This window comes from Mustela erminea, chromosome 17, assembly GCF_009829155.1.
Source record: "Mustela erminea isolate mMusErm1 chromosome 17, mMusErm1.Pri, whole genome shotgun sequence".
NCBI classification, from domain to species: domain Eukaryota; kingdom Metazoa; phylum Chordata; class Mammalia; order Carnivora; family Mustelidae; genus Mustela; species Mustela erminea.
Genome location: NC_045630.1, coordinates 25,826,703 through 25,849,284, shown reverse-complemented (window position 1 = coordinate 25,849,284; position 22,582 = coordinate 25,826,703). Strand labels below are relative to the sequence as shown.

The following is a 22,582-nucleotide window of genomic DNA, read 5'->3' as shown; positions in this document are numbered from 1 at the left end:
CAACAGTTCTGAAATCCCTCTGAGAAAAGTGGCAAAAAGTCTCTGCTCTAAGAATAGGGACTGCTTCTTATTACGAGCTTTTGATTACTCCCTGGATATAGCTCTCAAGTCCATTGTTCTTCATGGCTCTGGACTCTGCTGACTTGGAAGTCCTTCCTTTTCCATTATCCTCTTGGGCCACAAAAAGAAACCCTGGAGAACATCCCTCTGTTGGATGCTAAGTAGCTCTCTCTGCCTGCTTTGATGTAGTAGAATATGGGGGACCCAAAAATCTTTTTATGTTCTCCAAAGTCTCTTTTAATCCAAGCCAATGATGCTTTTGGCACCTCAACTCACAGACATTATAGGTTTTGTATATATTTAATCATAGTCAAATCTGTATACCAAGAGCTATCCTTACAATTCTTTCCCAGATGAGCCTCTCTGGGTAGATTTAATCAAAGGTATTCTGAGCTTAGGAGGCTTCTCTGCTACAAAGTCCTGAGTCTGTTCTCTATGAAGCATTTTGTTCAGTTGCAAGGATCCTGTAGGTGCCACTTTAATCCAATTAAAAGTCTTAACAAAGTTAAGTTCCACCCTTTGATTGTAAGGGTGTAAAGGGTGTCAAGTTCCACCCTTTGATTTGGCCTTTGAGGTTAAGTCTTAAATCTCTAAAGGTATAATTCTTCAAAGCAACCCATTCGTCTCTTCCCTCTTATTTCTCTGTTCTCTCAAAATGTGATCTCCATGGATGCCTCCAAAGAGATGGAAAAGAAACAGGGAACTTTTGAGTCCTTTGGACCAGAAGTGATACATCATTTCTGCTTGCCTTACCATTTACTAGGACATGGTTACATGGCCTCAAGCCCACCTCAGGAGAGTAGGGAAACGGGAATACACAGATATCAGGTGAGCATTAAATATCTCTGGTGCAGAGAAGACATGATAGGATTTATACTTTAGGTAGAGAGTCGTGGTGTCATATTTTTGACCATGGAGGTCAGAAACTTATCGTCTCTAACCTGAGCTAATGGAACAGCCTCCTCACTGAACTGAGGAATTAAAAAGAGAAGAAAGAAAAGGGGCTGAATACGAAACTATTTCTGCAGTAGAACTGGTAAACATTTGGATGTTGTTTGTGAATAGAGAGGGGTTGAAGACGGAGTTAACTGGGTTGGAAGGGGGTGGGTGATTATTCTGTGAATTTGCCTCTCACACTGATATCTCAGTTTATTCTGAGAAAAGCTCAGCTAATAGTTTACCAACATATAATGCCTGACCATATACTGTGGGGATCAAAGAAAACTTGGTTCCTGCCTATGTGGTTGGAGGCGTATGCTATTTGTGTTTTTGTTGGTGTACTTATTTTTCATATCCCATTAAACCAGTTTCTGGACAGCAGGGGGCATGTGTCATTCCTCTGTGTTTATATCCCCCCAACACACATACTGTAGTTTATTATTAAACATTCCATAAATAGTCAATAAATATTCACATGTGGTTAAGTAGTACTCATTTTATCCTCTTTTTTGGCTTCTCCTGGCATATATTATTTGGAAAATTCCTTATGCATTGAATATGGAATTTGGGGGTTCAGAAGTGGAATTAGTATTTTATTTTTTAATATATTTTTAATTAGATAAACGGAGTAATAAATTGAATATGCATTATCCACATGTGAACGATCCTGAACAAATGGAGATGAAAGCTACTCCCCAGTGTCCTCTCCCTCGTGTGCTGGTTTGAAAGTTTAAAATGCTTAAGTTTAATTTTCACCTCTATTGCTCATTCCCCAAGTGACCTTGGGGCATGGCCCTTTGTCTCATTTTCCCCATCAGTGAAATATGGATAATCATATTAATCTGTCTCACCAGGCGATGTGAGGACTAATTAAAAATGAGATTAGATTCAACTGAAGTCTTTCTAATGTGAGAAATATTAAACTTGGTGGTGCATGTCTGCAGGGCTGTTAGGTTTCTGGGAATAGTCTCTGGCCTTGGAACCGCTTATGACCCTAATGACACGGTAGCTGAGTCATGAGTGCCTGCAGCCTGCCCAGCTTTTTGGCCATACTACCTGTCATCTTTCCATGACCTGTGTGCCCAGCCTGATGGCCACATCTATCCAGATTGCCTGGTAACTGAATAGCAGCCGGTGATCTTTTTACTTCTTTGGGCTCCCTCTGAGAACTGCTTCCTGCCTGTTCTCTCTTACTTTCTTTTCATGCTGCCTTTTTTCAGATGGGGCCTCTGAATATTCTTTGTGTTGACAAATTGGTGAAAATAGCTGAACTGATAAATTCACTAAACAAGGCATGGGTGTTGGTCTGCTTGGGCTTCTGTAACAAAATACCATAGAATAGGTGACTTCCACAACAGACATTTATTTCTCAGACTTCTGGAGGCTGGAACATCCCAGTTCAAGGTGCCGGATGATTCAGTTTCCCAGTGAGGGCTCTCTTTCTGGTATGCTGATGGCTGCCTTCTTGCTATGTCTTCACAGGGAAGAGAGAGAGAGGAAGTGCTGGTAGGTCTTCTTTAGGACAATTGATTCCATCATGGTACCATCTAAACCTAATGACCTGTCAGAGGCCTCACCTCAGATACCACCATATTGACAATTGGGGCTTGAACATATGCTTTGTTCCTAATAGCATCACGCTCACATCTCCTAAGCAGAAGATGTTTTGATACATAGAACTAAGTTTCCCAGTTTTCTTTAAGAGGTGGCTACCTGCACTCTGTAATTTTAGGGGTGCTATACATGCTTCTATGGTCTCTCTCAAATGTTTGTCTCCCACATAGGATTCAGAAAGTCTCCAACTTTCCTAAATTAAAGGCACTTTTTGCCTGTACATATTCTATTTTATCAAGCTGCAGATGTGTATTTGTCATTGGCCCCTTAGTATGTCAGCCGCTTTCCAGAGGGGTAGAGGAATAGGCAGATGCAATGGTAGAGATGGATACACTGGTCATGGGGATTGTCAGACCAAGCAGGGTCCAGCAAGGAAGTGGGGATGCTGGGGGAAGAAAGAGAGCAGGGACTCGGCACATTTAACACAGTATTGCTGCTGTGTCTGTATCTCCGCTCTCTACAGTAGAACGTAAGAGAGAGGATGAGTATCAGATAGCTTGATTTGAGTATTTTCCTGCCTTCAGGCCATATTATATGTGGTCGTTCTATTCCCATAGTTGGAAAAGGTAAATATAAGATCTGGGACTACAGGCCATAGTTAAAAGAGAGGAAGATTGACCAGATTCTCTTTGGGAAGGCTACTGCCCACCTTCACAGACAGGAAACAATCAATTCCTGGAATATCCAGGCTCATTGCACACAGAAAACAAACAGACAAGAAATAGCTCCTGGTTGCATGGTATACTTATTAACATTAATGAGCGTTTATTGTACACCAGGTGCATACCAAGGAATCATTACCCTTATTATCATTCCTGTTCAGTAAACAGGAAAGTGAGGGGCTGAGAACTCACTTACCTTTCCAAAGCTCCAGAGGTAGTAAATGTGGTATAAGTACAGGAACCCAGGCAGGCTGATTCCAGAGTCCCCATTCTTAACTGGTAGGAAGATTAAAAACAAATAAACAACACATAAACTGGGGACATAGGACTTATAGAATACCCAACTAAGAGATGAACCCGGGGTACTGGCCACCTATTGGGACACTTTCCCTGGGTTTGCAAGCTTTAAGCTGGAGGAAGAGGTGGCGGGTGTGTGCCACTGAACCCTGTTGAGCGAGGATCAGAGACCCAGGGGGGAACATGTAAAACAGCCGATCAGTGGGTGAGTGAGGAAGATACACGGACAAGCATCCCCAAGATAAAGGGGATATACACAAGACCCTTGCACAGAGACTAGGTTCCATATGGGGGAAAGGGAGACTGGACTCATCTACCAACTGACGGAGAACAGAACAGCCAGACGGATGACCCGGGATGGTGTGACAGGGTCAGCTTGAGAACCACGATAATCAGCCACACGAACTGAGCTGGTCATAGACACAGGAACTAAACATTAGACCGGGGCTAAAAGGAACAAGACTATTGGCAAGAAAATATTCTAGAATAAATATGACACCTCCCTCCTGCCATTCCTTAACTCAGCTGGACTTGAGTATTTTAGGGGGTGATAAAACAGTCATGTCTAAGTTGTGGAGAGAGCCTGGCAGGATTCAGGCAGGAGAGAAAATGGGCTGGGCCCCCTCTAGGCGTGTGTTTATATGGAAAAAGAAAACAATTAGAGCTTCTCACTGTGAGCTGGGACAGGGTTTGCTGACTGATCAGGCTCTATTTCTTAAGACTCAGGCCTTAGATATTTACTAAGGGTTCTTTCCAGCTATTTTTTCAATGAACAAACTTTTTGAGAAACATTTAGCAAAGTTTGAATAGTCAAAGGGTCATAGAAAAACCTTCATCTCCATTGGTCTTCTACCCAAATACAACCATTTTCCAAATCCTGGCAATTTTCCTTCTCAATACCCCTGTTTGCTTTTTTTTTTTTTTTGGTTCCATATTACAACCAGTCAGTTCTGTTCTTCTCAGTTCAGATCTGTTTGAGGTGAACTTCCACCTCCTCTGAACCCTTCCACTTCTGTCCTAAACATCTCCCACACGGTCCCCAGATCCAACCTCTGAAACACAACTTCTGTCATGTTCTTCTGCTCAGAACAAAACAAAACAAAAAAAACCAACAAAGCAAACCTTCCAGTGCCTCCTTAATTGTCTTCCGAACAAGGACCAGCTAGAGTCCTCCGAATGGAGATTTGGACCTAGTTCCAAATGTGGGCCATTAGTTCTTGAGGCAGAAAACCACAGATGCATCTTTAATTTTTTATTTGCCCTCCTGCTAGGATTTTTTTCTGACCAAATCCCATCTGTGCTCAAAGATTAAATCTAATCCAATATATTCCATAAAGCCTTTCTGAAATGTCCCAGCCCCTTTCCCATTCTGAACCTATAGCTCTTACTGGTGCCATTAATTACTTTGGAAATCAATCCTCCACCGGCCTTGAATTCTTCTCTATTGCCTCAGATGCTATTCAGATTCTGCCTTGCTCAGTGCTGATGATACCAAAACTTCTCTAATGCAGACTTTGTCATCCGTAGAACCTACTGTGGGGCCTTTTGTGCCTAGAAGACACACTAAGTATGTATTGATTCGATATCCCAGGATTTCAGCAGCTGGCCTCGTGCCTGGCTCATAGAATATGTTTTGAACATAAATATCCCAGATTATACATTTTTCATGGATTTCTATAGCATTGACTTTTCCTCAGAGAGTGGCTTTGCATGCCCATAGTTGCGGCGACAGATTGGACTGAGATGTGGAGTGTGGTATGTCATTACTATTTGATAACGATGCTGGAGGCAGCATGAACGTGTCAGGATAATGACAACAGGAGCCTGGGCAGCAACAGTGGTTCTGCGTCTTTTCTTCAGACATGTTCTTCAGCGGCTCAAGTCGTTGGTGTTTTAATTGGTCATATGGGTATGATAATAGTACCTCCCTCACTGAGCTGTTGTGAGGGCTCAGTAAGATCAGGCATACAATCCTTGTAGCACAGTGCCTTATGCACAGAAAAGGCCATATATAAGATAAAAATAGTGTCTGGTTTCTCTATGACGGCTGTAGTTTTGTAAAAATATTGTTACCTTCATTCTTAATGCCAGGAGAAATTGTATATGTCTCTGTGTGTGTGCGTGCATGTGTATGTAGAATAAAAACACATATTTTAATGTCATATCTATAATATACATATTGTATATTATTATGACACATCTATCTTACATGTGAATACTGCATATAGCAAATGTAAAATATTTATGTGTATGTGTTTATCTGTATGGAATATATGTGTATTTTATGTGTATATTACATGTATGTAATCATGTGTATACACACATATATCAAAGAGACAGAGAGAATGGAAGAGAAAACAAGTGCTGTTATATGCCAGGAACACTTGGAAACTCTCAGAATCATGTGATTTAGATTTGCCCCAAAGTGCACCCTCTTTGTGGGGAGCTGGGTGTGGTACTGGAATGGCAAAAGGTTTGGTCAATTGCTTTGATTTCTTTCAACAGCTCCTTCCACCCTAAGAGTGTCTGCTTTCTCCTCGAAATTTCTCCCCGTGTGCTTGACTGCTGAGGAGAGAGAAAGAGAGAGAGAGAGGAGAGGTGTAGGAAGGGGGGAGGGAGAAGGAATGAGAGAATGGGGAAAGAAAAAAATAAGACGCTCAGCAAACAGGGGGAGGGCCAAGAAAAATATTTAATCCAAACAATGAATATTGTCGTTTCCTCCCACAGTCTGCATTCCCAGTCATCTTCCACAGGCAGGCGTGGGGAGCCAAGAAATGCCGAGCTGCCTGGCATGGGCGTGTGTGTGGCGGGGCGCCGGGGGGCGAGCACGCGTGGCGAGCTGTGGTAGAACATTCCCCTCGCCAGCCCAGGTCGGCCTCAACCTCCCATGAACTGCAGGCTGGCCAAGGAACCAGAAGACAGGGACAGAGGGAAGCAGAGGCTCAAAGTCAGAGCAGGGCCCTGGCCATCTGCCCTGGGCCTTCTTCCAGGTGCTTCTCTGGCCATTTGTCCCTGCTACAGGTTCTCCACTTCTGACTTCAGTCCGGTTCCTAAGCCTTTGTCCTCTTCACCTTCCAGAGCTACTATGTCAGCTCTCGAACGGAGTATGCACAGTGTAAGGTGCCCCTCCGGGGGGTACAGACCTGGCACCACAGCTGGCAGAGGGCCAAGAGAAAGGGAGCTGTGTGAGTGACCGCTGACTGCAGTGACGGGAGCCAGCCGGGTCCCACGTGTCCAGCAAGGTGGCTGCAGCGGCCCAAACTTCTGCTCCCAGTTTCATTCCTCTGAATCTTCAAGTCTGCTTCTCTAAGGGTCTGCTTTTACTGAGCCTGTACCTGGCAGGTCATGTCCAGCCATTTTCAGGGGATGCGGTAGACAGAGTAATTGATAGCGAGCACAGATTACCTGGGGAGGTGAGGGAACAGGATAGAGGAAAGGCACCTTATCTTGGAGGAAAGGCAAGAGGAGTGCAAAGCAGAAAATATTCTTCATTTAGAAAGTCTGTTCTAGAGGAGAATCCATGAATCTCACTCACCAAACATTCATTGAGAACTGACTGTGCTGGGTGTTGGGCTTTGTGCTGCTGTGGGGTCCTGTGGCTCATGGAACGAAGCACGAGTGGAAGAGGGAACATGTCCCGACATGTCCCTGCCCCGTGGTCCTTAGAGTTCAAAATCTCTTATGTTCCAGGTTTCTATCTCTAAACTTGAAACACAGTAGGCCGGCTCCATTTAGCAGGAGAGGAGGCAGGAAATTGCCCTGCACGAACTATTGCCCATCCAAGAAAGCCAAATGCAGGCCACCTCTGCCCCCACCATCTTCCCCCACCCCCATCAAAACAAGAAAAACAAAGTCACAAGAATCAGTGGGCTCACCAGGCTGGCCGTGGAGAGGCGAATGAGGTCCAATGGTGTTGCATTATTAGTTCTTGCTGGGGGCCCAAGCCCAGCTTTTGCTGCATCATAAATATCAGGACTCTGGGAACACCGCATTTTAGAAGCGTTGTTGCGTGATTCAAGAAGGAAGGAAGGGCGACAGCACAGTCGTCATCGACAGACGATCTGGACCAGCTGACTGCTTACATCAGTGGCTCCAAAAACAAGGGCAAGTGTGGAGGACAGGAGTCAGACCACTGGAGGAGGAGAAGAAAGGTTTGGGGTTTCTTTGTTTAGGACATGGAGACAAGCAATGGCTTACAGGGGTCTGGCAGTAACCTTGCAATTTTGGAGATGTGATGAAGGAATAAGGATGCTGGTTGGGAACAGAGTGCTGGGCACTGTCACGGTCATCTCATGCGGTTTGGCAGAAGGGGCAGGAGATAAGGGCCAGAGGCACTAAGCGTCTTAACATGGGTAAGGCCTCCATGTCGAGTGAGGGCCAGGACCCACTTCCATCGGTAGCAGTGCCTCACTACTGGGGCATTTCCCAACAAATGCCACCAAATCAGGAGGGCTGCCTCATTTGTTTTTTTGAACCCCTAAGATAGCATAACCTGTGGAGGGATGTCCTCCTCTGTTTCTGTCTTTTGGGAAAAAGAGGTCTAATTTCAAGCCAACATTTTTTAGATACAGATCAGTGCACACTCTACCTGAATGCTCCCCTGCCTCGTCTTCACCCATCGGGGCTCTCGCCCTGCCCCTTGCCCCCTTCCTTGGGGTGGGAGTGTAGAAGCACCTGGCTGGGTTGGGCCCAGAGCGGAGGCTAGTGGGGGAGCAGGCCGGCATCTGTTGGTCGGTGAGGTGGAAGAGTCTGTACCACTGGGTCTTTATTTGCAGCGAAATGAAAGGGGCTGCTGGGAGGTTGTTTTTGGCTGAAAAGTAAGTCAGAAAGTCTTCTCACTTTCCTGTTTTCCTGTGGTGCACGTCAGGGAAGAGGTGTCTGTGATGGTTTGGGGTTTTTCAGAGGCTAAGACACTCAAGTCACCGCTCTGGTTTTGACGAGAGTCCTGGTTTCCAGAAGCCAGTCAGGCTTCTCCTACTCTGTTTTTATAATTTCCAGAGCCATTTCCCTTGTCACCTGACTCTTTCATGACTCAGATGGTACATTTGTGGTGGCAGTGAGTGGGGCAGGAGGCGCAGGGATGAGAGCAACCATGGCTTTGACTCTAAAGTGTTGCTGGTAGACTCTTGAAGTTTTTCTGACCAGAGTCTCTGTGGAGGAAACTCAGACAGCAACACATAGTAGTAAAAGCAATGGGAGTGTTCCTGCTGCCTTCATAAAAGTAGGATTCCTTGAGTACTTACTGTGGACCAGGGACTGGGCTAGTTTTTCTCCTCCATTTGCTCATTTACCCCTCGCAACATTCTGTGAGGATGGTGTTATTCTCACTCACCAACAAGGATACTGCTACTTAAAGAAGTCCAGTAATCTGCTCCGATCTATGAGTTAGTAAGGACAGAGCCGGGGATCTGGGCACAGGTTTATCGAACTCCGTAACCCATGCTCCTCATCACCGGCCTGTACAGCCTTGATCATTTTCCAGAGCAGGAGGTCTTGAGCCCTTGTGTACCTGGAAACTGATGAAAAGTGTACAGGAAAAAGAAGTCATTTGACCTTATTTTGTTTGCTTTTCTTTTTCCATCTCGATATATCCCAGCCATTTCTCTCAGAAGAACTGGTTTTTGCACTATTTGATCATTTCTATTCCAAGGCTGTGCTTTGGTTTTGGTGTCGGATGGAGATAAAGTGGCTATAAGCGGGCTTTCGTTTTGGACCCCATAAAGTTGCACATTGGCTTTTCCTTTTTTGAGAGTCTGGTGGATTGCTCTGGTGGAGAGCTTTGAAGCCCTACACCAAAGCTATATGACCTCACATAGACCACAGGACTACACCCCAACTTTGGATCCCTCTCTCAGGGCCACAGATGGGATGCTTCCCTCTGTCCATCCAACAGAATGTGTGTCTTCATGGCCTTTCTTTGAATTACATCTTACTTGTCTGTTGTTTGTAGAGCAGACCCTTGGCGTTCCAGGGTCTACTCTACATTTCAACTGCTACCTGGTAACCCAGCAAATCCTTAATATCTTAGTGATTAGTGAGTTTACATCATCTTGTCTTCGGGGCTGGTAGGTAGGAACAAATCTCCCAGTTCTAACTGAGCCAGGTTACCTGTATGGCACTGCTATGTGATTGTGTCATTCCCTATCAGTCCTCACAAACACAGCCTTCTTATTAAAATACTAATGGTGTCATTTACACATTCCCCACCTTACAGAGGCCCAAAACCTGGGCCCCTATTCCCAATCAGCTGTGAAAACCTAACAGCTGGATAACATTATTTGCCAACATCCCAAAGACAGTCATGTTTTCCCCACCTTCTTCTTGCTCTGCTATTGAGTTTCTTTTTGCTTTGAGGCCATGGTAATTTTTCTTCTTTTCTTATTACCCCAGCTCTGGAGTTGAGAGGATATTGTTAAATTTTATCCAACATTTTTAGGTTGTTTATACCAGGAGAACTTTACAATGGTATATTCTGCTGCCTCTTCCCACTCTTAAATAAACATATACCAATGCTCTGTACATAGTAGGAGAGGAATAATGGAAAGGTGGGATCTGTTCACAAAATATGCTAAGGAAATGTTGTTAACCACCCTCATATTTGTTCATTTATTAAGAACCTCCTGTAGCATCGGGCATTGAACTAGAGGCTGGTTCTATAAAAATGGTTAGACCCTGAGCCCTTGGTAGTACAGAGTGTTACGTCCTACATAATGCCCATATAGGTAAAACATACCATAGTAATGCACAGGCAGAAAGGACTTTCTGGGCCCAGGAAGCCAGATGAGATTTTCCAGAGGCGGTTGTATGTAAGAAACTCTTTCTGCAGAACCCATCTCAGGGTATCTATTTTAATTTTACATTTTCCAAGAAGATTGTTGCAAACCCACAAATGTGAGATCATTGGCACCCTCCCACCCCAAGGGTGAACATTGGAGAAGGGGAACAGCTTCATTTCCTCTTTCCGTCAGATGACGGCAGAGAGCAGAGAAATAATCTGGCTTGAGTATTCTGGGACCCAGAAATAAATGTTTCTGGGTTGCAGGCATCTGCCGATGGGATGGGAGTGTAGTGCTGCTTCCTCCTGGGGAAATCAGCCTCTAGGGAAATAGGAGCAGACCAAGCCCCAAGGCCAGAAGGGGTGATGGTGCCAGGCAGCTTATTCGGGATAAACTTTGTCCTACAACTGAAAAAAGCAGAAGTGAAGTTGTTGGGGGCTCTGGGGCATTGACATACGTACAGCCCTTTTTGCTTTTGTGTTGGATCGTTGGGCTCACTTTTTTGTTAATGCTCCTATAACTGAACCTGTTTTATAGAGGTGCCAAAGGAATTTAAATTACTCTGCATTCCAAAAAAATTAAAAGATGAATGAAATCATCAGATAGTGGCAGCATGCTATGGTACAAAGAACATCAGATCAAGAATCCAGAGACTCTGCCTTATTTCCAGGATGGCCACCAACTTGCCTTACAAATAAGACATTTCTCTTTTTTTAAGGCTCCATTTCATCATTTGTACAATAGGGGTTTGGTACTAAGTAGTCTTCAAGACTCCATCAAACCTTAGGATTTCATGTATCTATGATCCTTTAAAAAAAAAAAAAAAAAAAAGCAAGTAGTGTTCTGGTCATTACTCAAAGACCTTGTAAGTTTTTTGCCTGTGAAATTCTAAGAGCAGCCTTGCAGTGAAGCCCGGCCAGTATAGATATGGTACGTAGATCTTTGGGTTCAGTGGAGGAGAATCAGGCTGGAGAATCAAGCGAAGGATTCATTGGAAAGCCAGAGAAAAAGAGAAAATGAGCACCCCTTCTTATATATATATTTATAAGCGTTTCCATTTACTGCAAGGACTCCACTGGGCCTGGCACCACAGCTTCGCTGGGAAAGGGCATCTTTGGTGCCTGGTGCAGCCCCACCAATAAGAAGATACAGATGTGGGTCCAATTTGTCATTCACATAACTAGAGAGTTCTGATGGAAAAGGATGTGGGGGAAAGAAAATAGTGTTAAGCTTTAGACACAAATGTGATTAGCATCTTCTGGTCTGAAAGACTCCTCAAGATGAAAAATCAGGATTCTGCCCTGTGCCTCATCTATAAGGAGATAGTCACTTTTGCCTGAGATCCCAACCTGTAGGGCATCAGAGCAGACCACCTAAAGTACAAAACTAACCTTTCTAAAACATCAGCGTGGTCATGAGTTCTGTTGCAAGCTATAGCAGAAAAATGTTCCTAATGTAGTTGAAGTAAGAGAAGTGTTATCAGCCAATCTGTCAATGTTTATGGAGCTCTTCCTGGGGTTGGGCCCTGTGACAGGCAGTCTAGGACCACCCGGATGTCTATTTTCATTTTCTCAGGCTTCCCCTCTGAATCATCCAGCCCTAATCTCTCCTCCTAGAGGCTAGATGCAGCAAGCCAGCCCATGAAAGCTCTTAAAAATCTCCCCAGCGAAAATTTGACTTAGGGACTTCTCTCCTGTCTGCCTCCCTATGCTAGCACTTACTGTCATAAGCTATACTTGTTTACAGTGGATTCTCTCAGGGGATGAATCTTTGCATCCCCATAACAATGCCTGGCACATAGAGGTTTGGAATCAAGGATGTTGAATGACTGAATGAATGACTATATCCATAGAAAACAGACAGGGCCCACCATCACCCTGCCTAGCTTTGCAGAACAACCTTAAACAGAAAATAACACAAAGAATATAGATAACATAAAGAAGGAATTATTTTTACTTTGAGAAGTTTTCAAAGTTGTCCAGTTTCCATAGCCATATAGGTGTATGGGCTGACAGCCCTTCTGATTTCATCACTGACCCACAACAATTTCTACAGCTAACGCATCTACCTGCAACACAGCTAGCCAGCCATAGATATCCTCAAGTTCATGCATCATGAGAAGAGAAAACTAGCCTCTCTCTCAGATCTAGGTATTTACTTCAGGTATAATTTAAGAAGCTTGATTTATAAAGTTGTATGTGTGTGTGTGTGTGTGTGTGTTTTAGAGGAGGCTCACTTAATGCAAAGATAAGCAGCCCAATACAGAGTCTTCCTGTACAAAAAAAATGAAAACGAAAAATGTTCATGTTGATGACTTCTTATTCTATTGGTTATTAAAAGGCAGAGTGAGAGGAATTTTGTAGGTTTTTGTTTTTTCTTTCATCAAAATGGTTAAGATGGAAAATGAAAACATGTATCTTAAAGAAATAGGCTATAGGTATTTGAAAAAAACTCACTTACATGAAGCACTTTGCTGATGTTACAGGGAAAGTGAGGTCTATGTGTGGGTAGTAAAAATACACCTGTGGACACATTGTGCAGAGAAACCCAACACTTGTACCCTCTGTTAGGAGACGTTTCCTGGAGCAGAAGTGATGTCCTCAGTCTGACACCTCTCCGTTATTGAGATTTTGATCTAATCTACATTCAGTCTTCAGATGCTTTAAAAACCTTGGATCAATTAGTCATTTTTCCCTTTCTATTTTTTCCATTGTAACTTTGGACTCAAGCTGTCAGGCTTCCCAGGCACATGTTGCCATAGGAGACTCTGTTTGTTTAGGGTGGAGTACTTGTTTTTGGCAGGTTAGGGGAGGAACAATTAATTCTAATAGGTATATAGTAAACTAAATATTTGGGTCTTTCCAACCTTTTCTCTGATTTTCTGCCCCTTTTTATAAATTTCCTTTACTTCCCAGATGACCCTTTAAGAGCAGAAAAGAAGCTTCTAGAAAAGAAGTTTCTAGAAATCATGTTCAGGCTCTAGCAGAAGACACCCACTGGGAGCTAGAGATGGTCACCTAGACCATTTCTGCTCTTTTCAACCTATCTTCCCTAGTGATCCTGAGACAAGAAGCCATCCTTGGGAAAGACTTTGGAAAGACTGGTTCTCCTGGATCCTTGAATAATCCATTCAAAAGTTTAAGCTGTTCTTATGAAAAGGAAGCTCTCCCTTTAATCCTCCATACTGAAGACCACACTTTTACATGTAAGAGAAGTATTTTGGGTGCTCTTTGGATTTTTATAGACAATACCATGAAAAATAAAGAAGGAACAGATTAAGTTTTGCCAATGAGTCAGTCAGGGTTGGAGACAAAGTAACAGATGCAGTGTTAGAGGAGGAAAATATACTCCACCAAACACTTGAAAAAGAAAAAGAAAACTCTGGCAGGGGTGGGAGATCTCAGGAGATGTATCTGGTCCTCCTGGGAGGACCCAAGAGCATTTTATGGATGTTAAGGATGTCACCAGCCATATTTTGACTCCAATTATCTGACTGCAATTGTAGCCCCAAGTCCTGATTGTATAGTCATCCTAGGAGCTGCAGAGCCAGTGTCACTTACTCTGGTGTTAAGAGACCCATGCACATCTCACAGGCTTTGTCTCTTATCCCAGTGAGGCCAGTGTTGAAAACAGAATTCATTTTTACTTCCTGCTCTCAACTGCCTTTGCCGTGCAGCTGTGGAACAGCTGTTGAGTTCCACCCCACAAGTAGCAACTTTTCAGTGATCAGAATGCTGGTATACATCTGGAATGATGTTCAAATGACCTCAGGACCCCATAGAATAAATCAAAACATTGAAGTAATAATTTGGATGAGCTGGTTCTGATGTAATTCGATTGCCGAAAATTATTTAACGCCCCCCCTTTTTTAGTTTAGTTATCTATCTATCTCATCAAAGCACAGTGAAATAGGGAACAGTCCCACTATTTGACATTTAAGGAGGGTGGGGGGAGAGAAAGTGATTTAAACATGCAAACTGGAAGGTGACCTCAGAACTCAGAAGTCTATTGACTGTCTTGTGGTCCAAAGAGTTTGGCCACAAGATGTTTCCTGAGGCTTCTCAATTAGGCATCCACTCAGGAGGGGAAGCAGCCAATGTGATTGAGTAGGTGGGCTGGCTGGCATGCCCTCCAGAACACTGTGGGACACTATTTTTCTCCAGGAGTGGTTCTAGGGAAACAACGCATTGGACTTCTGAGCTATTTTTTAACCGCTTGTTGCTGTTCTTATCATACATTCCCTTTTGGGGAGAAACACTCCATTAACTCTGGTTTGGCCTGGGCCCCTTTCCCATTTTGGTTTCTGTTAACTTGTAGCTATAACAGGACTGAATGGAAACAGCTTCACTTCCTCTGCTCTCACCCTGCATCTAGCTGCTGTGTATTAGGTAGCTGTATGTGTAAGAGTATTTCTGTTCCAACACTGGTGTCCCAAACCCTAGGACCCCCGCATTCTGGACAAACATCATTTGAATCTTCATAGAATGCCAGGACTACCAGGGTCTCTGAATACAAGTACCAGGAGAAAGGCTGGAAATTATAGTTCTTAATCCAGGAGAAGAAGCAGAAAGTCAAGATACAGGACTTCTAATTCCAAAGTTGGCTTGACCCTAGCTATGTGACCCAGGGCAGTTTTTGTCATTTCTATGCATCTCCATTAAAGCCAACCTTGCCTGCATCATAGGCTTTTCCTGATGATCAACAGAGTTCAAATGTGTGAAAATATTTGGTAACCTACTTTATATAAAGACGTGTTATTTACAAGAAGGTAAAAAATTTGACCAAGGAATTTAAATGAACCATTCTGGACCCTAGAGTTGGTCAGAAGCAGGTATTGCCAGTGAACTTTGACAAATCTTTGGGCCCAGTGGTCTTGAGACTTTCAACTTCTTAAGGATGTTAGGTCAGTTGGTATCCTGCCTCTCGGGTGCTCTCCCCTAATATCTCTTAGTTCCATGAGTTATGATGGAGATGAATGGGAGAGTAGTGCGAAGCCCAGTGAAGCTGTTCATAGACACTGACCTTTCATGTCCTCAACCAGCCTTTCCAAGCAGATGGATGGTGTGATACCATCAACAACCGGGCCTACTGCCACTATGATGGGGGAGACTGCTGCTCTTCCACGCTCTCCTCCAAGAAGGTAAGTGAGCACACCTGTAGGTAACAGGCAGGGAAGGGACTCCAGAAATAAGTTTGGCTGATTCTCCTTCATTCTGTATCATTTTTATTCCGTAGTCAAGAAGGAGTTATAGTGAATAAACATTTAAGCTTCTATGGTGACAGGATTAAAGGCAGTGATTTTAGGTGAGGTTGTTAGAAAACACTAGTTTTCCGGTGGTTGGTTTTGGAACTCCTTTGGAAAAGCCATGGCTTTGGCTACTCAGTGACTCACATCTGCTTATCGTTGTCCAGGATACACCTCTGTTGGCAGGGAATTATGGCCTCTACCTCCTGGGGAGGCATGATTACCAATGAAGTGATGTTTGGTTATTGTTAATCCTCATTATTAAATTAATAATCCTATATAGTGTATGATAAGCATATTTTAAGTTTATGTTGACTGGCCACCACAAGCTACTTAGACCATACCCTGAGTAGTAATTTTTTCTCAATTCCTTTTATCTCTATTTCTCTGGGCTCTATTAAATTGATAGATACGCTCAAGCTAAACCCGTGAAATCGAATAGGCTGAAATTTTATAATAATTTGGATAAAAAGCCAAGTGCTCCAGAGACATTTGATGCTACCTGGTCAATCTGATGAATCAGAAATATGCAAGAGACAGTATCTCTTTCCTTGTACCTGTCTTCACAATAAGTCACACCTACATGATCACCTCTACAGAGCTGAAACTCTGGCACCTAATGGCTGATATGACTGTTCACTCTGTACCAGGCACTGTTGTCACCACTTATGTGAATTAACTTATTTAATGCAGAATGCTCAGGGGCTCATCAGATCACTGTTCAATTTGTTTGTCTTTTGCTCTAAAAAAATAATAAATCCCAAACCAAGAGAAACAGATCAACAGCTTGGAAAACAGGTCAGAAATTGTATCAACTAGTTATTGTTCTCACTTACAGACCATAACTGGTCACAGATCCCATCTCTACCCAGGAAGGTATGACCACTTCAGAAGAAGACAAGCAATTCTCGCCTCATCGCCATTTCATACTCAGTAAATCTAGGGTTTGTCTTTAATGGATTTCAGTGCCTGTAGCCAGCATACACTAAAATCAGAATTGAAAAGGCACTTCATTTTGGAACACTGAAAAAAAAATTAAATTAAATTTTTAAAAAAGAAAAGGCACATCATGGGGCACTTGGGTGTCTCAGTCCATTGACTATCCAACTCTTGATTTCAGTTTAGATCATGGTCTCAGGTTCAAACTCTACAGTTCAAAACTCTATATAGAATTCAAACTCTACATTGGCTCCACACTCAGCATGGAGTCCACTTGACATTCTCTCTCTCCCTCTCCCTCTGCCCCTTCCCCTTGCTCTCTCTCCTTCAAATAAATAAAATCTTTAAAAGAAAAAAAGAAAGGAAAGGCACTTTAATCCCCCTAAATCACATTTTACCTCCTTTGTGAAAATATGCTGTAAAATTTCCCCAAATAATACCACCTATTTTCCAACTCCCTTGCCCAGTCACTAAGCCCATCTTTTCAGTGTGCTTTGAACTATTACAAGCTATGCCTATTTTTACCTCACTTGATTGTCTATGATCAAAGGGTAGAATCCTTTCTAATTTTTACATCATGTCTCCCAACTGGTTATGGACACTTAAAAAGTGTATTTGTCTGCTGATGCTGTAGTGAGAACAGGTAGAGAGCAACTTTTGCAGGATCATTTTTGGCTCAGAGTAGGAATAATTATATAGCAGGAAGGCAATCCAGCCACAAACAGTGGGTACAGAGATGCATTGTTTCACCAAGTCCAAGTGCATCCTCGGTTCAAGGTGGGCAAAACCTCATGCTTACAAGATGCCAAAGATGATGGTATGGCTCTAAGAACACCAAGAAGTAGGAGCCATAGAGTTAGGCTGTAGAGCCTTGGTTTTTCCAGTAGTACCATGACCTTAAGTTAAGTCATCCAATCTCTCTTGGCCTTCCCGATAAAAAGAAAATGCTAAAATCCATCTTACCTACTTTACAGGGATTTTCTGAAGAGGATAATGGCGATGAAAACATTAGCAATGGTTCTTGACATTAATGATTATATTAGAAGTAGTAGTAACAGGCATTACAAATGCCTGGAAATGTGTGTTTTATATCCATCATTTTATTTAAATCACATTACCACCACCTAGGGGAATTACAATTGTCCTTCCACTGTACACACACACACACACACACACACACACACACGTAAATAAAGTGAAGCAAGGAAGATTTACCATGATGTATAAGTGTAAGAACTGAGTGTTAGTTTCAGCTCTGTGATATTAACACACTTCCTCTGGGACCAAGTGAGAAAAGCAGAAGCTGGTTGAGAAGTATGAAGCTTGGCAAGAAAATGGTTTATTTCAACTTCTCATTGATTTCCCCTAGGTCATTCCATTTGCTGCTGACTGTGACCTGGATGAATGCACCTGCCGAGATCCCAAGGCTGAAGAAAATCAGTAACTGTGGGATCGAGCCCCTCCTTCCACTGCCCTGGAGGCAGTAAGAAAGAGAGGCCTCTGTAAGAGAAAAAAAAAAGGTGAACAAAGAAGAAATGTTGTGAACTGAAGGATGGAGGAAGAGCTTGAGGTTCTTATAGACATGCAAGGGAATGTTTATAGGTGCCAACTGTTCCACCAAGTACCCCAAGTAGGGAAGAGTCACAGGTAAAAAGTTTCTTCAAAGAGGCAATTGATTAAAAGTGGAAGGAGAAACATGATATCTATACAAGGACCCTCCTCCCCCATTTATATTCTATTCACCCCCATCCTCAACTCTTGTCCTATTCCCCACTCTGCACCCCGCCAGGTATTCAGCCCCACCTAACTTGTAAACCAATACCAAAATACTAGAAGAGAAGTGGCCAGGGACGCTCTGTTAACACCCATTTTGAATGGATTGCCATCTTTCGGGGCTCATCTACTCTAAACCAACTCCCTTTCTTTTGTGTAGTCTCCTTTAGTCATAATGAGGTTAGTTATTAATTCCTTATAAGTATTTAAACATAATTATATAAATATATTATAGATATTATATTTTTTGCTGTCTACTAAGCTAAAAATTATACATTGTTCCACACATGCTGCTGTGAAGTTCACATCTCAAATGAATCCTGAGGGTTTGAGTACAGCAAGACAAGTCATTCTGCCATTTTTCTGTTGATGGGGGTTGGCAGGTGGAAAAGGAAGTGGCGATGGAGAAAGAGAGAGAATTAGATGAAGTTTTGAAACTAACAGACAGCTAATCATCTTTTCATGAGCAGGAATCTGGGCCCAGTTTAAGGCGATGAAGGACTGGGATGGTAACATTAAGAGGCGTAACAAGTTGTGTGGGAGTACCCACTGGTGCTGGGGCCAGAAGAACCAGACCGTGGTTCTTGTGTATTTATCCAGAAGGAACGTATTCACTACTTTTCACTTCTCAGAACTCTTAGTTGGAGTTACTGAGCCCCAGGATCCTCTACATTCCCACACGTGCCTATCTCAAGGGTGGCTCTCGCCTGCCGGTCAGTGAGCAAGTTTGTACTGGGGCTTGTTCTCTGACTGAGAAGATTACAGGAACTCACACATTCCTCATGGCTGGCCTGTGCCCTCTCTCCTTCTAAGTCCCCAGACCTAGCTATCACTCACAGACACGGGACCAATTGCTGATTTTCTGGGGGGCGGGGGGAATGTTACGGACATGACATAGGGGGAAAATGGGAGGAGATGGAAGAACAGGCAGAGATGGAGAATCCAAGCAAAGCCATGGAGATGGGAGAGGCCAGGAGTAAATCAGAGCCCCAGGCAGGAGGATGACATGAGGCAAAGAGACTTGTTCCAAATCTCCAGAACAGATCGGAGGGGAATCCTTGAAGTGACACGGGATCTGAGGTAAATTCTGTTCGAGTACAACATAGCATATCCCCGACCTAGAGTTCTTGATTTGAGAAAGCTACGGAAACACGTGGAGCAAGGGTGACACTCTGTGGGAAGAGAGAAGAATTTCAACTGTTTAGGGTCCTTTTTGTTGTCATTGTCCTTTCTTGTTCAATAGATGGGCTGTGGGTAAAATGACCACTTTAACCGGCCTCTGTTTACCACCCAGGCTTCCTCTTTTTGCACACGGTCTGTTGCAGTTGTTTTTGGTAACAACTTCTGGATTAAGCCTTGGGGAAAGAGAGTTAACTTCTTTCTCAACACTTCAGTTTGTTATCTCAAGAAGGCCTGGGAGGCTTGCTTCTCCCTCAGAGCCTCCTCTCCAATGGAAGCCAAGAACGGGCCAAAATTAGAGTGCAACCTTGGTCTCTCTGAATCATCTGCTCTTTGGCTCTGACCACAAGATTTCTACTCTTCCCACCAACACTGAGGCAATGGCTTTGCAAATTGGAAGAGGAAATATTCCCCACCGCTATCTTGAGGAAAGAAAAATATTCTGGAATGGGGAAAAAAAAGAAGGGGTATACATATATTTATCTCTAGGATAGAAAATGGGGGTGACACCTTCACTGAGGAAAGAAAGGAGCAGAGGTTGCCATCCAAAAAGCCCTTGTTCTCTATGTTTCTAGCCATAAGGGAAATCTAGATACCTACTGTTTGTTGTCCTGGGTTCACATTTAGTACCCCAGAAAGAGAATAAATCTTCCTAGGATTGTGGTAGGCTTCAGTACGGAAAGGACAGTGGAAAAAGTTTATTTTAGATTGCCGATTTTTTTTTTAACGGAGTTGTAAAATTGTTTTCTTGGGGAGAGTATCCAGATTCTTGGAAGTGCATCAAGCTCTGCATCAGGGAATCCTGCCTTGTCTGAGACTGAGGCCGCAGAATAGGTATCTTGGGCCTCGCCCAGCCCAGGAAGGCTTCAGCTCCCCCACAAGGCTGCAAGCCTGTGGTTCACAGCAGTGTGGGTCTGTGCTCAGTCTCTTCACAGAAGGAACAGTGAGAACATTTCTCTGTCATATTTCATTTACAAATATTTTATTCTCCATTGGCAACATCCACAATCCACGATTGCCCTGAGAAGGCAAGAGGGCAGTTTCTGTGGTGTGTGGAAAGCACTTCTGGCTGAAGGTTGCCCAGCCCATGTCAGCTCAGGCCATTCATAGGTGGCAGGCTCTTCTAGCCATTTTCTTTGGGGCCTAGTGTGTTTTAACTCTCATGTCCTTAATAAAGTGGAAGGACTCTATTCCCTTTACTCCCACTCACTCCATGTGATGGTCTGCATTTGGCTGCTCTTACCCATCCATGGGGTCATGGAGGACCTCTCCCACAGGCTCTTCTTTGTCCTGAAAGTCACTTCTCTGCTTTTTTTTTTTTTCCTACTAACTAGGAGCTCTGGTTGTCCAGGTGCCCAGGACTAGCTGACTCTAATGGTTAGTGTGACAGTCTGCAACCAGAGAGATGAGAGGACAGAGTAAGGAGAATGGGCAGCTGGCACACCTGTACATGAAAGGTACATGAAAGTGAAGAGTTATTCTTGATTCTCTCCTTTCCTTCCCTCCATTACAAGGCATTGGACTTGGCACTTCCTCTCCTCTGTGAGATAGCTATTGAGTGCATCAGTTAGCACCCCAAGAGGATGGCTGGATTGGGAACACAGTGAAAGGAGCTGATCTACTGTATTGTAATGTAAAACAGCTATAGCCAGTTATTTTGTAAGATTATAAGATGTTCATTAAAAAATCAGCACAGAAAATGTGAAGTGTCTTTGGTGTCTTATTTTTTGCTTAAATCAACCATCACTTCCAAATCGCTTTCCTTTTGCTCATGCCAGATGCAGGCATCATCATCAATTAATTGATTGATCTTTCCTTTCAGTGACTTAGAAGTGATTTGTTAAGTAAATGGCATGTGCAGAGAAAATACACATGAACACTTAGGAGAAGAGATGACATGTGCCGAAGGACAGCACACAATCGTGGTATCAAGTGTCTCATGAGATGTAGAAATAAAGACCAAGAATCATTTATGGTTCAGAGGGAATAGGTATCACACCTGGATGCCAAAGGTGCAAAGATGGTCTGAGAAGGAAGCATGTAAGTTATGGTGGACAGAAATGGGAAGGTGGGAGAGGTTAGTCCAGGCTGAAGATGTGGAGGTAGGTTTGGAGAGAGGCTGGTTGATATTGGATATCCCTGAGGCATCTAGTTCAGCTAGAAAGTAAAATTTAGCAAACATGTGCTATGCATTTGGCAAACACCACCTTTTTACATTCAGTTAGCTAACATACAGTACATCATTAGTGTTTTTTTGTTAACATATAATATATTATTTGCTTCAGGGGTACAGGTCTGTGAATCATCAGTCTTACACTCACCGTAATACATTCCCTCCGCAATGTCCATAAACCAGCCATCCTATCCCTTCCCCACCCCACACCAACCCTCAGTTTGCTTCCTGAGATTAAGAGTCTCCTACGGTTTGTCTCCCTCCCCAGTACCATCTTGTTTCATTTTTTTCCCCTCCCTTTCTCCCACGATCTCCTGCGTTGCCTCTCAAACTCCTCATATCAGAGAGATCATATGATAATTGTCTTTTTCTGATTGACTTATATCGCTTAGTCTAATACCCTCTAGTTCTATCCACGTCCTTGCAAATGACAAGATTTCAGGTTTTCTGATGGCTGCATAGTATTCCATTATATATATATATATATATATATATATATATATATATATATATATCACTTTATCCATTCGTCTGTTCATGGACGTCTAAGTTATTCCCATAGTTTGGCTATTGTGCACATTGCTGCTATAAACATTTGGGTGCACGTGCCCCTTCGGATCCCTACATTTATATCTTTAGGGTAAATACCCAGTAGTGCAATTGCTGGGTCATAGAGTAGCTCTACTTTCAACTTTTTGAGGAACTTCTATACTGTCTTCCAGAGTGGCTTCACCACCTTGCATACATCCTCGCCAACATCTGTCATTTCCTGACTTACTGATTTTAGCCATTCTGGCTGGTATGAGGTGCTATCTCACTGTGGTTTTGATTTGTATTTCCCTGATCCCATGTGATGTTTGGTACTTTTTCATGTGTCTGCTGGCCATTTGGATCTCTTCTTTACAGAACTGTTCATGTCTACTGC

General features: G+C 43.2%; 1 protein-coding gene across 2 annotated transcripts in view; it reads left to right on the top strand.

Moving 5' to 3' along the window:
* The window catches only part of PAPPA2 (pappalysin 2), a 290,148-nt gene extending 268,964 nt beyond the window's left edge, over positions 1-21,184 (top strand). For both annotated transcript variants that reach the window (XM_032319392.1, XM_032319393.1), the window contains 2 exons: positions 15,390-15,488; positions 17,902-21,184. In XM_032319392.1, the coding sequence (XP_032175283.1) occupies positions 15,390-15,488; positions 17,902-17,976 (174 nt within the window). In that variant the 3' untranslated portion in view covers positions 17,977-21,184. The remainder of the gene's footprint in view (positions 1-15,389; positions 15,489-17,901) is intronic.
* The last annotated feature ends 1,398 nt before the right edge of the window (positions 21,185-22,582 follow it).